This window comes from Coffea arabica, chromosome 5e (genome assembly GCF_036785885.1).
Source record: "Coffea arabica cultivar ET-39 chromosome 5e, Coffea Arabica ET-39 HiFi, whole genome shotgun sequence".
Classification (NCBI taxonomy): domain Eukaryota; kingdom Viridiplantae; phylum Streptophyta; class Magnoliopsida; order Gentianales; family Rubiaceae; genus Coffea; species Coffea arabica.
Genome location: NC_092318.1, coordinates 43,400,201 through 43,415,787, shown reverse-complemented (window position 1 = coordinate 43,415,787; position 15,587 = coordinate 43,400,201). Strand labels below are relative to the sequence as shown.

General features: G+C 42.8%; 1 protein-coding gene across 1 annotated transcript; it reads left to right on the top strand.

Moving 5' to 3' along the window:
• Positions 1-3,195: 3,195 nt before the first annotated feature.
• On the top strand, positions 3,196-4,707 carry LOC113687441 (uncharacterized). The gene has a single exon (XM_027205050.1). The coding sequence runs from the start codon at positions 3,196-3,198 to the stop codon at positions 4,705-4,707; it is 1,512 nt and encodes a 503-aa protein (XP_027060851.1).
• The last annotated feature ends 10,880 nt before the right edge of the window (positions 4,708-15,587 follow it).

Below are 15,587 nucleotides of genomic sequence, written 5' to 3'. Positions count from 1 at the left end.
GAAGATCTGGGAGTATTCCCTTAATAGGGCCTTCAAGTCCTCCTTCTCCTCAGGGGGCAGCAGCGCGCCTATGCGGATCACCTGGTCGGGTCGGTCTTCCCTCAAGGGGAACTTCTCGACCTCATCCCGGGTGCCCGGCTGCCGAGTTTCGTCCCCCGGGATGTAGGGCTCCAGGCAGGTCGTCTGGACGACCACCTTTTTCCGTCCATGGAGCATGGCCAAGTAGCAAACTCGGGCCACCTCGGGATCACCGCGTACTTCGGCTATCCCTCCCGGAGTGGGGAACTTGACGCTGAGGTGGAGCGTCGAGGGGATAGCTCGGAGAGCGTTCAAGGCAAGTCGGCCCAGGAACACGTTGTACGGGGATTGTTGCTTGACCACCACGAAATTGACAGGGACGGTCCGGCATTTGGGGGCCTGCCCTACCGTGACCATCAAGGTAATCATTCCCTCCGGGTTGATAGGGGGTCCGGTAAAACCCACCAGGGGTCAACTGCCCGTCCTCCAAGCCGAACTCCTTGAACACCCGATAGAACATGATGTCGACCGCACTTCCCTGGTCGACATATACCTTCTTCACCCGATAGTTGTTGGTAACAATGTCTATCACGATGACCTCGTGGTTCCCAGACGCTAGGGAGACTGCATCTCTTGGCCCAAAAGTGATCTCCTCGACCATGCGTAACCGTTTCAGGGAGTCATCTCCCTGTGGGGGAGGTCGCCTGCTTTTCCGAGCTGTGTGACTGTCCCCCCCGGTGGGGCCCCCGGCGATGGTGTTTATCACTCCAGCTAGATTCTGGGTGTCTTGGTCTGGAGAATGGCCCCGGAGGGCGCCACACCGCTCAGGACGGTCGCGACGCTGGCCCCCACCCCGATCACCATGGTAGGCGTGCCCGGGCTCCTGGATGGGGCGACCTTGCCACACGAATCGCCCGGTTGCCGCACGTTGCCTGCTTGTATTTTCATGGGATTATTTTATTAATTGGATGTCAAGGGCCCGATATTCAATGTGATTTATTAATCTCGTGCCAATTTAGTCAATTAAATTCGTAATTGTTTGATTGATTAATATTAGTGGCAACTGGTGTGTTTACACATTAGGGGAACGTGCAATCTAATTTAAATAACCCTCATAGCGTGTTACTGATTAGGGCTAGGTTTTTCTGGCTATTAATGCAATTGAAAAATTAATTCCTATGGTCGAACTTAGGAGTACTTTTCTGGTTAGGGGTGATTAATGGTCGTACCTTGATCATCTATAAATTAAGGAAAAATTGGTCATTAGACTTCATCGATGGCTATAACTAGCCTATTAATAAATTAAGTGAACCTCTCTTGCATCAATGATCGGATAAATGGACTGTGTCTGAATAGTTGCATCCTTGGCTAGAATTTATTTATTCTTGATTTAATTCCTGTTATATTCGTGCTAGTTAATTATTCAGTTTTAGTTGAATTGTTTAATTGCTTTTAGCTTCATTCTGGTGAAATCCCCCCTTACCAATTGGAATTTAAAAGAGACAAATATCCCCAGTCCCTGAGGAGACGACCCTACTTGTCACTGTCTACTATTTAGTAATTTTTGTCAACTAATTAATTCTGATATATCGGATTAAGCAAACTCTTCGGGAACAGGGTGAATCAAGTAACCCATTGCACACCTAGAATTCATGTTCCAGTACCTAAGATTAATTATTGACTACTTTTAGTGGTAGTTAGGTTCTATTTTTATTATTGCACAGGCTGACGACCTGTCAATTTTTGGCGCCGTTGCCGAAGACTGGCGTTATTATTTGTTTCGTTTTAAATTCATTTTTTTGTCCTAATTTTCTGGTTTTCTTCTAGTGTATGCCTCGATCTTCTCGTACAAGTGATTTGATTTTTGACCCTGAGGTAGAGAAGACTGCGCGTAGAACGAGAAAGGAAACCAGACAGTTCAGAGAGGAGCACTCCAGTGCTGCATCTCAGAGACCTGAGCCAGGAGTTGACCCAACAGATTCGTTTAGTGACACTTCAAGTGACTCTGACCAGGAGGAAGGAACCATGGCTAATGCACGAACATTAAGGGAGTTGGCTGCCCCTAATTTAAATCAGCAGCATCTATGCATTACCTTCCCCACCTTAAATGATAACACTCCATTTGAACTAAAATCTGGTCTGATTCAACTTTTACCCTCTTTTCATGGTTTACCAGGTGAAGAGCCGTATAAGCATCTGCAGGAATTTGATGTCGTGTGCAACAGTATGAAACCCCCCGGAATCACAGAAGAGCAAATAAAAATGCGGGCATTTCCTTTCTCATTGAAAGACTTTGCAAAGGATTGGTTATACTACCTGCCACCAGGTAGCATTACCACGTGGGATCAGTTGCAGAGAAAATTTCTAGAGAAATATTTTCCTGCATCCAGCGCTGCAAGTCTACGGAAAGAAATTTGCGGGATCAAGCAGCATCTCGGGGAGTCACTTTATGAGTATTGGGAGCGATTCAAGAAATTGTGCAACAAGTGCCCCCAGCACCAGATAAGTGAGCAGTTGCTCGTACAGTATTTTTATGAGGGGCTCCTTTTCAGAGACAGGAGCATAATTGATGCTGCAAGCGGAGGGGCACTGGTGAACAAAATCCCTCGGGAAGCACGGGAGTTGATAGAGGGGATGGCAGAGAATTCACAACAATTCGGTACGAGAGAGAATGTCCCAATATGCAAGATGAATGAGATAGAGACATCCTCTATCCAGCAGCAGCTAACTGAGCTGACCTCGTTTGTTAGGCAACTGGCTGTAGGGAATGCATCTCAGGCCAGGGTGTGCGGGATTTGCACTGGTTTGGGTCACTCTGCAGACATGTGCCCAATGATTCAGGAAGAAACTGCAGAACAGGTGAACATGGCTGGTCACGCGCCCGCGCCAAGAAAGCAGTACGACCCTTACTCAAGCACCTACAATCCCGGGTGGAGAGATCATCCCAACCTCAGTTATGGAGGAAATAGGCAGCCCAACTTTGCACCGAACAAGCAGTCTAATTTCGTGCCAAATAAGCAACTAGGGTACCAGCAGCAATACCAAACCCGACCACCTCCATCCCCAAGCTCTGATCCATATTTGGAGGAGATGATGAAACAAATGATGGCAACCATTACGCAAAATCAGCAAAGGACGGACTCCGAAATATAGGACATAAGGAATCAGATAAATCAAATGGCCACAACAATCAACCGCTTGGGTTCCCAGAACCAAGGTAAATTGCCGTCTCAGCCTGAATTAAATCCGAAAAACGTGAGCGCAATGACCCTAAGGAGCGGGAAGGAAATTCAGGGGCCTGAACCTGTGATCCCTAAGGATAAGGATGAGAAAAAGATCGAAAATGAGCTTGAGAAGGAGGACGGCAATGGTGCAGACCCAAAGGTACTTCCAGACCCAGTAATTACAGTTAAAACTAACCCGCCTCCTTTTCCTAGCAGGTTGGAAAAATCGAAGAAGCAGGATAAGGAGAAGGAGATCTTGAAGGTTTTTCGCAAGGTTGAGATAAATATCCCCCTGTTAGACGCAATCAAACAAGTACCAAAATATGCCAAATTCCTAAGGGACTTATGTGTCAATCGAAGGCGATTGAGGGGGGATGAGAGGGTCATTGTTGGGGAGAATGTGTCAGCGGTCCTGCAGAGGAAGCTTCCACCCAAGTGCGGGGACCCAGGTATGTTTACTATCCCCTGTAGGATAGGCAACACTGTGATTAGAATGGCCATGTTGGATCTGGGAGCATCAATTAATGTCATGCCTAAATCTATCTATGCTTCTCTAAAACTAGGTCCATTAAAAGAAACTGGGATAATTATTCAATTAGCTGACCGAACCAATGCATATCCTGATGGGTTGATTGAAGATGTGTTGGTAAAAGTTAATGATTTGGTGTTTCCAGCTGATTTTTATGTACTTGATATGGATGATGGTCACTCGCCCGATCCCTCACTTTTGTTATTAGGTAGACCCTTTATGAGCACAGCACAAACAAAAATTGATGTTAATAAGGGTATCTTGTCCATGGAATTTGATGGAAAAATTGTGCATTTTAATATCTTTGATACTATGAAATATCCCTCAAACTCCAACTTTAGCTTAGTTTTATCTGTGAGTGCTATTGATCCTACGGTGCAGGAAGTATTTGAAACTGTTGGCAGGGATGAATTGGAGGTAGTTTTGACCAAACACCTCGAGTTGGAGACAACTCCTGAGATGGAATGGAGTGAAGATTTAAAGTGCACGATAGGAGCACTACACTCATTGCCAACCTCCACGAAAAGGTACGAAGTTTCACCTATATTCATTCCCGAACCTCACCAGAGGGTATTGCCATCGGTGGTGCAGGCGCCTGTTTTGGAGTTGAAACCCTTACCAAAGCACCTGAAGTATGCATATCTGGGTGACAATGAGATACTCCCGATGATTATCTCATCGGCACTGTCAAAAACCCAGGGGGAGAAACTGATCCGGATCCTTAGAGAGCATAAAGAGGCGATAGGTTGGACAATCGCAGACATTAAGGGGATCAGCCCGGCCATTTGTATGCACCGGATTAGACTGGAAGAGGATGCTAAACCTGTTCGGCAGGCTCAAAGGAGGCTCAATCCCCTCATGATGGAAGTGGTGAAGAAAGAAATTTTGAAATTGCTAGATGTGGGGATTATTTTTGCAATATCAGATAGCCCTTAGGTGAGCCCCGTCCAGGTAGTCCCAAAGAAGGCAGGAGTGACGGTAGAGGCCAACAAAACGGATGAGCTCGTACCAGTACGCAAGCCTACTGGATGGAGGTAGTGTATAGACTACCGTAGGCTAAACGCCGTCACCAAAAAGGACCACTTCCCTCTCCCTTTCATTGACCAAATGGTTGAACGATTGGCTTGTAGAGCTTACTACTGCTTTTTGGATGGATTTTCAGGATATTTTCAGATAGCAATTGCACTAGAGGATCAAGAGAAGACAACCTTCACGTGCCCGTTCGGGACCTTCGCCTATAGACGAATGCCATTTGGGTTGTGTAATGCACCTGCAACATTCCAGAGATGTATGGTAAGTATTTTTCTGAATACGTGGAGAAAATTATTGAAGTCTTCATGGACGAATTCAGTGTGTATGGTGATAGTTTTGATACGTGTCTAGATAACCTGAAATTGATCTTGATAAGGTGTATAGAGACGAATCTTGTCCTTAATTGGAAAAAATGTCATTTTATGGTTGAGCACGGAATAGTGCTGGGTCATATTGTATCGTCTAAGGGCATCGAGGTTGACAAGGCTAAAATAGACATTATGTCTGCTTTACCTTACCCCGCGAATGTGCGGGAGGTGCGTTCTTTTCTTGGACATGCAGATTTTTATCGGAGGTTCATCAAGGATTTTTCAAAAATTGGGGCCCTGTTGTTCCAACTCTTACAAAAAGATGTGACCTTTGAATTCGATGACAAGTGTGAGAAAGCTTTCAACAAGTTGAAAGAGCTACTGATCTCACCCCCGATCATCCAGCCCCTCGATTGGAGTTTGCCATTTGAGATTATGTGCGATGCCAGTGATCATGCTGTAGGGGCTGTATTGGGGCAGTGAGTAGGAAAGGCAGCTCACGTCATCTATTATGCATCCCGCGCACTGAATGGGGCCCAGTTGAATTACTCCACCACTGAGAAGGAGCTTCTTGCAGTTATTGTTGCTTTAGAAAAATTCAGGTCATATTTGTTAGGTGCTAAAGTGATTGTATTTTCTGATCATGCAGCATTGCGGTATCTGATGACCAAGAAAGATGCAAAATCGAGGCTCATACGGTGGATATTGCTCCTACAGGAATTTAACCTGGAGATAAGGGATAAAAGGGGCTCAGAGAATTTAGTCGCCGACCATTTGAGTCGTATACCCGTTGGGAAGGATAATGAACCATTGAAGGATGCATTCCCTGAGAAGCATTTATTTTCTTTAAATTCTCAAATGCCTTGGTATGCCGATCTGGTCAATTATTTGGTAACTGGTGATTTTCCTGCAGGTTGGCCAAAATCGAAGAGGGATAAATTGAAGAGCGACGCCAAATATTTTATCTGGGATGACCCGTACCTATGGAAGAGGTGTGCAGATCAAGTGATGAGAAGATGTGTAAGTGAAATGAAATTTCACTCGATTTTAGCTTTTTGTCATACTTTTGCCTGTGGAGGTCATTTTGGACCTAAACGGACTGCTAGAAAAGTGTTGGAAAGTGAATTTTATTGGCTTACCTTATTTAAGGATGCTTACTTGTTTTGTAAGACATGTGATAAATGTCAGAGGGTAGGCAATTTATCCCGAAGGGATCAACTGCCACAGGTGCCCATGCTTTTCATTGAAATTTTTGATATTTGAGGTATAGATTTCATGGGCCCCTTTCCAAATTCTTGTGGATTTTTATACATTTTACTAGCAGTGGATTATGTCTCGAAGTGGGTGGAAGCAAAAGCCACCCGCATTAATGATTCTAAGGTGGTTGCAGATTTCATAAAGTCTAACATTTTTGTGCGATTTGGAATACCACGGGCAGTTGTGAGTGATAGGGGAATGCATTTTTGCAACAAGACAATTGCTGCTTTGTTCAGGAGATATGGTGTACTTCATAAGGTTTCCACTTCCTACCATCCACAGACTAATGGCCAGGCTGAAGTTTCGAATAGGGAAATAAAGTCTATTTTGGAAAAGATGGTCCGCCCTGATAGGAAGGACTGGAGTTCAAGGTTGGAAAATGCTTTGTGGGCATACAGGACCGCTTACAAGACACCTATAGGGATGTCTCCCTATAGGTTGGTATTTGGTAAGCCTTGCCATCTTCCAGTGGAATTCGAGCATAGAACATTTTGGGCCGTAAAACAGTGCAATATGGATATTGAGGAGGGCGGAATTCAAAGGAAGTTACAATTACAGGAGTTGGAGGAGATTCGCAATGAAGCCTATGAGAATGCGATAATTTATAAGGAGAAAAATAAGATTTTTCATGACCAACAGATCTCTAGGAAGACATTCATTTGTGGGCAAAAAGTTCTACTGTATCACTCCAAATTGAAGTTATTTCCAGGTAAATTACGTTCTCGTTGGATTGGCCCTTTTGTTGTGACTAATGTCTTTCATTATGGTGCAGTAGAGATCCAAAGTTTGAAAACTGAGAAGAAATTTGTAGTGAATGGTCACCGTCTCAAGCCATATTATGAAGGTTTTCCAATTGAGCGGGTGGAGATGATGCACTTAGAGGACTCGTGATAGGGTACAATTTGTTAGTGATTTTATTATTAATTTCCTTTTTTTACCCCTGATAAATATTGTGTTAATTGCTGATATTTACTCACATTTGGTATCTGGACTTAATTTCAGGAATAAAGCAGAAAACTACCAAAAAGGAGGGACTCTATGGAAAATATGGAGACTCCTAAGGGCTTCAATGCTTGGGCCCTTGAATTGGTGGGGACCACAAGCTAGTGGAAAGCATCTAGTCAATTGGGCTCTTAAAAGAAAGCTACGGAAAGAGACTTGGGGCAAGAAGTACTTTGAAGGCTTTGTCCACATGTGTGGGGACCACCTAGATAGACTTTAGTCATCTTTCTTTTGTTGCTTAAATAGGGATAACGTAGAGTAGCAGGGACATCTCTCTAGTTTTAGTCTTTTAGTTTAGTTTTAGTTCTTCTTTCCTCCTGACTGGCCTCTGACACACGCCAGGTGTTCGACAATATTCCCCAACGGGAAAAACACCTTTTATTCCTTGCTTCTTAATAGAAAACGGAATGCCTTTGCAATCTATTAATTCGTGTGGTGATTTAATTATGCGGCGTGGCTAAATCTTCCATCTAGTCAAGGGTCAACTCGACGGCGCAGTCCCGAAAATCTGTGAGATCTAATTAGTTTTCACGTGTTCCTTTATTTATTAATATTTGCACGTTGTCTGCTTGAATTTTCTTGGGATTATTTTATTAATTGGATGTCAAGGGCCCGATGTTCAATGTGATTTATTAATCTCGTGCCAATTTAGTCAATTAAATCCGTAATTGTTTGATTGATTAATATTAGTGGCAACTGGTGTGTTTACACATTAGGGGAACGTGCAATCTAATTTAAATAACCCTCGTAGCGTGTTATTGGTTAGGACTAGGTTTTTTCTAGTTATTAATGCAATTGGGAAATTAATTCCTACGATCGTACCTAGGAGTACTTTTCTGGTTAGAGGTGATTAATGGTCGTACCTTGGTCATCTATTAATTAAGGAAAAATTGGTCGTCAGACTATAACTAGCCTATTAATAAATTAAGTGAACCTCTCCTGCATCAATGATCGGATAAATGGACTGTGTCTGAGTAGTTGCATCCTTGGCTAGAATTTATTTATTCCTGATTAAATTCCTACTATATTTGTGCTAGTGATTTATTCATTTTTAATTGAATTGTCTAATTATTTTTAGTTTCATTCCGGTGAAATCCCCCCTTATCAATTGGACTTTAAAAAGAGACAGATATCTCCAGTCCCTGAGGAGACGACCCTACTTGCCACTGTCTACTATTTAGTAATTTTTGTCAATTAATTAATTCTGGTATATCGGATTAAGCAAACTCTTCGGGAACAGGGTGAATCAAGTAACCCATTGCACACCTAGAGTCCCTGCTCCAGTACCTAGGATTAATTATTGACTGCTCTTAGTGGTAGCTAGGTTCTATATTATTATTATTATTATTGCACAGGTTGACGACCTGTCAACTCGATTTGCTTAGTTTAAGCAAAGTTTTGGACAACGTCTAGCCAAAGACGTTAAAGAAAGGCGCTTTTGGGAGGCAACGCAATTGTTAATTTTGTTATTTTAGTGCTTAATTATTAAATTATGTCGTTCCTCACGTGGGTATTAGTCACTCTTGATGTTTTCCAACTCTGATCAGGATAGGTAATCTTGGCGTGCCCACGCGAGGAGGGCACGCGTTAAGCGTCTAAGTCCAAGTCCCATGGTCAGTGGACGGTTGTAAAATATGGCGTGCCGGCGCCGTGTTATTGAATTCTCAACATCTCGTGATACTGGTAGAAAATAGAATCTTGGCGTGCCCACGCGAGGAGGGCACGCGTTAAAGTGCGTAAGATAACTCTCGAAATCAGTGGATGCTCTCTAATCTTGGCGTGCTCACGCCATGTTTGACGACCAAAAAAAAAATCCACAAAAACTATTTTTTTTCTTTCTCTTTTCTTCTCTTTTCTTCTTTCTTTCCTTCCCTTCTTCTTCTTCCCCCGCTGCCCCTATTTCCCTTCTTCCTTCGCTCATCCGCTGCCCCAGCTAGTCGCACGCCGCCAATCTTCCCTCAAGCCGCGTGCCCACGGCCAGCTTCTCCTCCTCGCGCGCCTCCAGGAGCTTCGTCGCGCGACCTTCTCCTCGCGAGAGCTCCACCTGCGCGACCGCCGCTGCCCCAGCCCGCCGCACTCCAGCTCTGCTTACACCGCCGCACTCCAGCTCCAGCCTCGTCCGCTGCCCAAGTCGCACGCGACCCCTTCTCCCTCGCGCGCGACCCTTCAGACCTCCACCTGCGTCAGCTCCGTCCGCAGCCGGCTCGCCGCCTGCTCGCGGCCAAGGCTCGCCGTGCCCCTCTCCCGCCGCCGCTTGAAGCTGCTCCCTCGCGTGCCGCCAGCTTGCAGCCCCCGCGGCCATCAGCAGCCCCTGCTTTTCACACTCCAGCCCTCGCGCGCCGCCAGGCCGTGCGCCGCCTCTTTCCTCAGCCCACGTTCACGCGCATCTCCTCCATTGCCGCTGCTGTCCAGCTCCACCACAGCCCGCTGCGACATCTCCTCCTCCTTGCAGACAGCCGCGCGTCACCACCTGTCCAAATTGACAGGTGGAGGTATTGTACACCCTTCTCCTGTTAGCATTAATTACTGAAATTTGTGGTTGGATAGATGGAGGTGTTGATTTGGGTACTTTCTTGGGTAATTTTAGACAGAGAATTTTAGATGGAGGTGTTAATATCAACTGCTGTTGCTGGAATTGCTAGCTCTTTGGGTTAATTACTGATTTTAGTAACCTGTTTTGGGTTCTTGACTGTCCATTTAGAGACAGTGACTCCGGTTATAGATCCACGTGTGTCTGATTCATATATTTGGTGTCCAATTGTGGGTGACTTGCTTATTTGCTATTTGGGGGTGCCCGTGACGCTTATATTTGCTTATTGGGGGCCCCCATGACGCTTATCATTGCTACTCAGTGGAATATTCATTTTCTAGTTCTATGCCACTTTTGAGTTCACCATTACTACCGGTTATTCTGTGTCTACCCCCGATGTCATTCACTTTCGATTGATGGGTCAGGAGTTCCACCAGTCGATTACTGATTTTAATTTAGCTTTTGGCTTTATTGATCCGGCCTATGCCGCCTCTCGGGAGTATGCCGAGAGTGCGTGCGACTACATAGAGCATTTCTTCTCTCGTTATCGAAGTATGTGGGAGGCGTTGTCCGTCGACCCTGCCCCTTATGATCCTCGCCAGACCAAGAGCTCTTACATCAAGGACCCGACTTCTCGCTACATCCAGCGCTTCCTAGCATATAGTTTCTCGGGTAGGCGAGATAGCTCCGGTATATTGTCTAAGCCAGAGTTCTTTTTCATATGGTGCATGCATAATAATATTAAAGTTAACTTGGGGTGCTGGCTCGCTTCTCAATTTAAGTCTGTTTTGACAAAGAAGAAGCGCCCCTTGATTCTTGGGTCGTATATTACCCATTTGGCTGTTAACTTGCAGTTGCTTGATCTCTCTAACCATGATTTACATGTTGCTTGTCAAATGGAGGCCTTGGACATCCCGTGCTTGGAGCGAATGGGTTGGTACGGGAGGGTGACAACGGGTGGGAGATTGTTCCCCCGGGACCGATTAGACCTCCTCCTCGTTCATCCTTTGCCAGTGCCTCCAAGGCAGGCGGTGACCCCGGTCCTTCTTCTTCCGCTCCCCCCCTTTCCGCCCCTACGGCCGAGGAATGACACCATCTCCGCAACACAGTCGAGCGGCTTGAGACGCGGCAGAAACACATGGACGTTAACATTCATAATATGGCGCAGAATCTAGCGATATTTATGCAGCAAGCCGGGTTCCCTCCTCAGTTTCCGCCTAACCCTCCCATGTTCTGACGACTCTGGGGAAGTACCATCGCCCTTCTCTTTACTTTTGTTGCTGGTATATCACATTGAGGGCAATGTGTCATTTAGGTGTGGGGGGTCTCAGTTTGGGTGCTAGATATTTCCAGTTCTCGTTTCTTTATTATTTTTCCTCTTGTTTTTTGTTTAGGTGTTGTCCCTTTATCCCTTTTGGGTGTTTTTCCCTTGCTTCTATCTTGGTGAACATTTTTGGCAGCTCGTTTTTTTTATTGTTAGTTGTGGTTTATACTATGAGTTGAGTTTCGGTGGCAAGTAAGAGCATGCTGTCTTGGTGAATATTTTGAGTTTAAGACTTGGTGCAATTTATGGCTGACTTGTTTAGGTGAAGTGAATATTTTGCTGGCATTGTTGTGTAGATTGGTCTCCTGTTTACCTTAGTTCTCCATATTTAGAACATGACGCAGGCTATGATCTGTAATTACTTGGTATTTTGGTGCTTATTGGTGAATAACATATGGCTATACTCCGCTAGTGTCGCCACCTAGTAACCGGGAGCCTTCACCACAAGTGTCGGCTCTCGCGTCAAAAAGTGGCGATATCTATAAGTAAGTGGTCCTGGCGCTGTGAAAAGTTGAGTAACTGGACTCTTTCATCTAAAAATGTCAGAGTTCGCGTCAAAAGACTTGAATAGTTTGGGACTAAGCATTATTCGTGCAATCTAAGAAAAAAAAGAGGAAAAAGAAGAAAACGGAAAAAAAAAATCAGATGTGGAAAATATGTGAGTTTATGATCATATTGGCCTGCCGATCCTTGGTTCGTAATGTTGAGATTTTGGTTGCCAGTTGACTTAATTACTGACTGTTGCTAGTTAATATTTGGATTTCCTAAGCGAATTAGCCATGAATTGGACAGGTCTATGAACTTAGGAGCTAACCGGGAGAGATATGTCTTGACACTTAGCCACTAAATCTTGATTTTGGTATAAGCACAACTGGCAATGATAATGTGAAAGCTAGCCATTGTTGAGTTGAATTGTCCCCATGCTTGAGGGCAAGCATGATTCAGGTGTGAGGGGAATTGATAGGGTATAATTTGTTAGTAATTTTATTATTAATTTTCCCTTCTACCCCTGACAAATATTGTGTTAATTGCTGATATTTACTCATATTTGGTATTTGGAATCAATTTCAGGAGTGAAACAGAAAATTACCAAATGGAGGGACTTTCTAGAGCATATTACTAAGAGTCAATTCGACAGGGCCCAGCCTTGGTAATTCATCTTCTCAACTTCGGTGGGGGCCCATGGAATAAGGAGCACTAGTTATTTGGCCAAAAGAAGGAAACGTACAAAGCCTATTACTAAGAAGAAATTCAGCAGACTTGTGCCAATTAGTGGGACCGCAGACTAGGGAGCTTGAGTCAACTTCCTTTTGTTTCTCTATAAGTAGAGAACGGACAGAAGCAGTCGGCTGGCCAGTTTTACCTTTTAGTTTAGTTTTTAGCCTAGTCTTTAGTTTTCTTGCTTTCTTTTCCTTGGAGTGGCCTCTGACACACGTCAGGTGTTCGACAATATTCCCTAACTGGAAAAACATCATTTATTCCTTATTTTCTAGTAAAAAAAAAACAATGCCTTCGCAATTTATTAACTCGTGTGGTGATTTAATTATGTGGCGTGACTAAGTCTTCCATCTAGTTAAGGGTCAACTCGACGGCGCAGTCCCGAAAATCTGTGAGATCTAATTAATTTTCATGCGTTTATTAATTTATTAATATTTGCATGTTGCCTGCTTGTATTTTCATGGGATTATTTTATTAATTGGATGTCAAGGGCCCGATATTCAATGTGATTTATTAATCTCGTGCCAATTTAGTCAATTAAATCCGTAATTGTTTGATTGATTAATATTAGTGGCAACTGGTGTGTTTACACATTAGGGGAACGTGCAATCTAATTTAAATAACCCTCGTAGCGTGTTACTGATTAGGGCTAGGTTTTTCTAGCTATTAATGTAATTGAAAAATTAATTCCTACGATCGTACCTTGGAGTACTTTTCTGGTTAGGGGTGATTAATGGTCGTACCTTGATCATCTATAAATTAAGAAAAAATTGGTCATTAGAGTTCATCGATGGCTATAACTAGCCTATTAATAAATTAAGTGAACCTCTCTTGCATCAATGATCGGATAAATGGACTGTGCCGAATAGTTGCATCCTTGGTTAGAATTTATTTATTCTTGATTTAATTCCTGCTATATTCGTGCTAATTAATTATTCAGTTTTAGTTGAATTGTTTAATTGCTTTTAGCTTCATTCTGGTGAAATCCCCCCTTACCAATTGGAATTTAAAAGAGACAAATATCCCCAGTCCCTGAAGAGACGACCCTACTTGCCACTGTCTACTATTTAGTAATTTTTGTCAACTAATTAATTCTAGTATATCGGATTAAGCAAACTCTTCGGGAACAGGGTGAATCAAGTAACCCATTGCACACCTAGAGTTCCTGCTCCAGTACCTAGGATTAATTATTGACTGCTTTTAGTGGTAGTTAGGTTCTATTTTTATTATTGCACAGGCTGACGACCTGTCACTAAGCAAAATAGGAAATTTCTTGGTCACTACTTCGAATAACTAAAACCAATTAGGAAACTAATTACTTCCACACAAGACAAGAAACCTGCCTAAAAGAAATTAAGCCAATTTCCTAATAAATCTCCACCTTGACGAAAATTTCTTTTAGCAAACATTTACCTTTAACTACCAAATAATATGGTATTGAACTACACACACGAATCAATACAGTCCTGACATCAAATTGATTCAATCGGCAAATGAACATGTGTAGTTATCCCGATTTCAACCTCCAGTTGACTCATAAGAAGGTACCTCAATTCACCGTCTCCCTTTGTAGGATTTCTTCTCACTACCACTTGCAACACGGGATCCCCTTTTGTGAGTTCTAACTCTAATTATTAAGACAACCAAATGGTAAAATCACCATATTTCTTCCCATCTTCAAAACTATTTCGCCACGTGTGATTTTCAAGACTCCACTTAAAACGAAAAACTCATAACTGTCAGAGTCTTCTGGTGCATAGAAATTAGATCTCTTTGTTTCTTTGGTACACGTGCCACACCACCCAAAGAACATAACCGAAATCTAAAAGCCACCGGATGAAGCATCAACCGCTGGAGGTGTGAGAAAGTCTCTACCGATTACATCCAAAATCAACATTGGGCTCCACTTTTTCCTTGACTCTTGAATCACCTGTTTAGATTCACCGTCAAATATCTCCATGCTTTTTAACTTCCATCCTTCACCGTCAATGCTTCTTGCCAAGCGATTGAAACAAGGATATCATTCATTAAATTATTCAATTTGTAACAGCTACCAATTCATTTGATCTCAATAGTTAATTAGGATCCAACCTTAAATTTGATCCAGCCATTTGGTTTGTTGGGATCCAAGTACTTGTGAGCAGCCCAACCTCGCAACCAATCTCTGATACCACTTGTTAGGATCCAAATGCGGAATAAACAACTATTGAAATATCAATTACACAACAATTTAATGACAAACAAGCCACAAACATGAAAGATAAACGACACACTATATTTAATGTGGTTCGACTCCACCATTGAACCTACGTCCATGGAGAGAAATCCGTTCTTTATTATGAGAGGAAACCCCCTATACAAGAATACAATTTGAATCCAAATCCAACCCTTGTATACTATCTCTCATCTTTAAAAATCCCTCTCTCACAACCCATGTATAAGGCTACATGTTGCCTCTTGTGTGTCCCTTATGTGTCTCTTTGTAGTATGCCAACCCACCTATTTATAGAAAATATTATTTGATCAAAAAACCAAATAACAACAGGGAACCAATTCTAATTCCTAGATTTATATAGAATAGGAAATAACTTCTAATTCTAAACAAAATAGAAAATTTCTTGGCTACTACTTCAAATAACTAAAACCAATTAGGAAACTAGTTACTTCCATACAAGATAAGAAACTTGTCTAAAAGAAATTAAATCAATTTTCTAACAGTGTCAGTGATCAATTGTCACAAGATGTTAAAATTGGTGGTTTATAAATTTAGGATTGTGGCTAGTTAAAAAGTTTCATTGCTTACGTTGAAGTTACAAATCTTGAACTTCAGTACAAAGCAACATAGTTGAAGATTGAAATCTGAATTTCAATCTAAGGGTCCATTTGACAAAATTGAAGTTTGAAATCTGAATTTCTAATTATAAAAATTAAGGGCTAGTAGCTTTATGCTCAAATGATCAAATAAGTTTTCTAAAATTTTTTTTAAGCCTCATTCATGCTAGCTCACCAGATTGAGAAATCCAATTCTGTGTAATTTGAATAGAGTTAAAGTGCAATTGGACAAATGCAGCAACATATCTTGTCTTGGGATACCAAAGGATAGGAGGCGAAAAGAACTTCAGAATAGGCAGCTAAACAAATTTTG

What these genes read in the sequence shown, in the direction of transcription:
- LOC113687441 (XM_027205050.1), top strand. Translation starts at nt 3,196, where the DNA reads ATGGCCACAACAATCAACCGCTTGGGTTCCCAGAACCAAGGTAAATTG.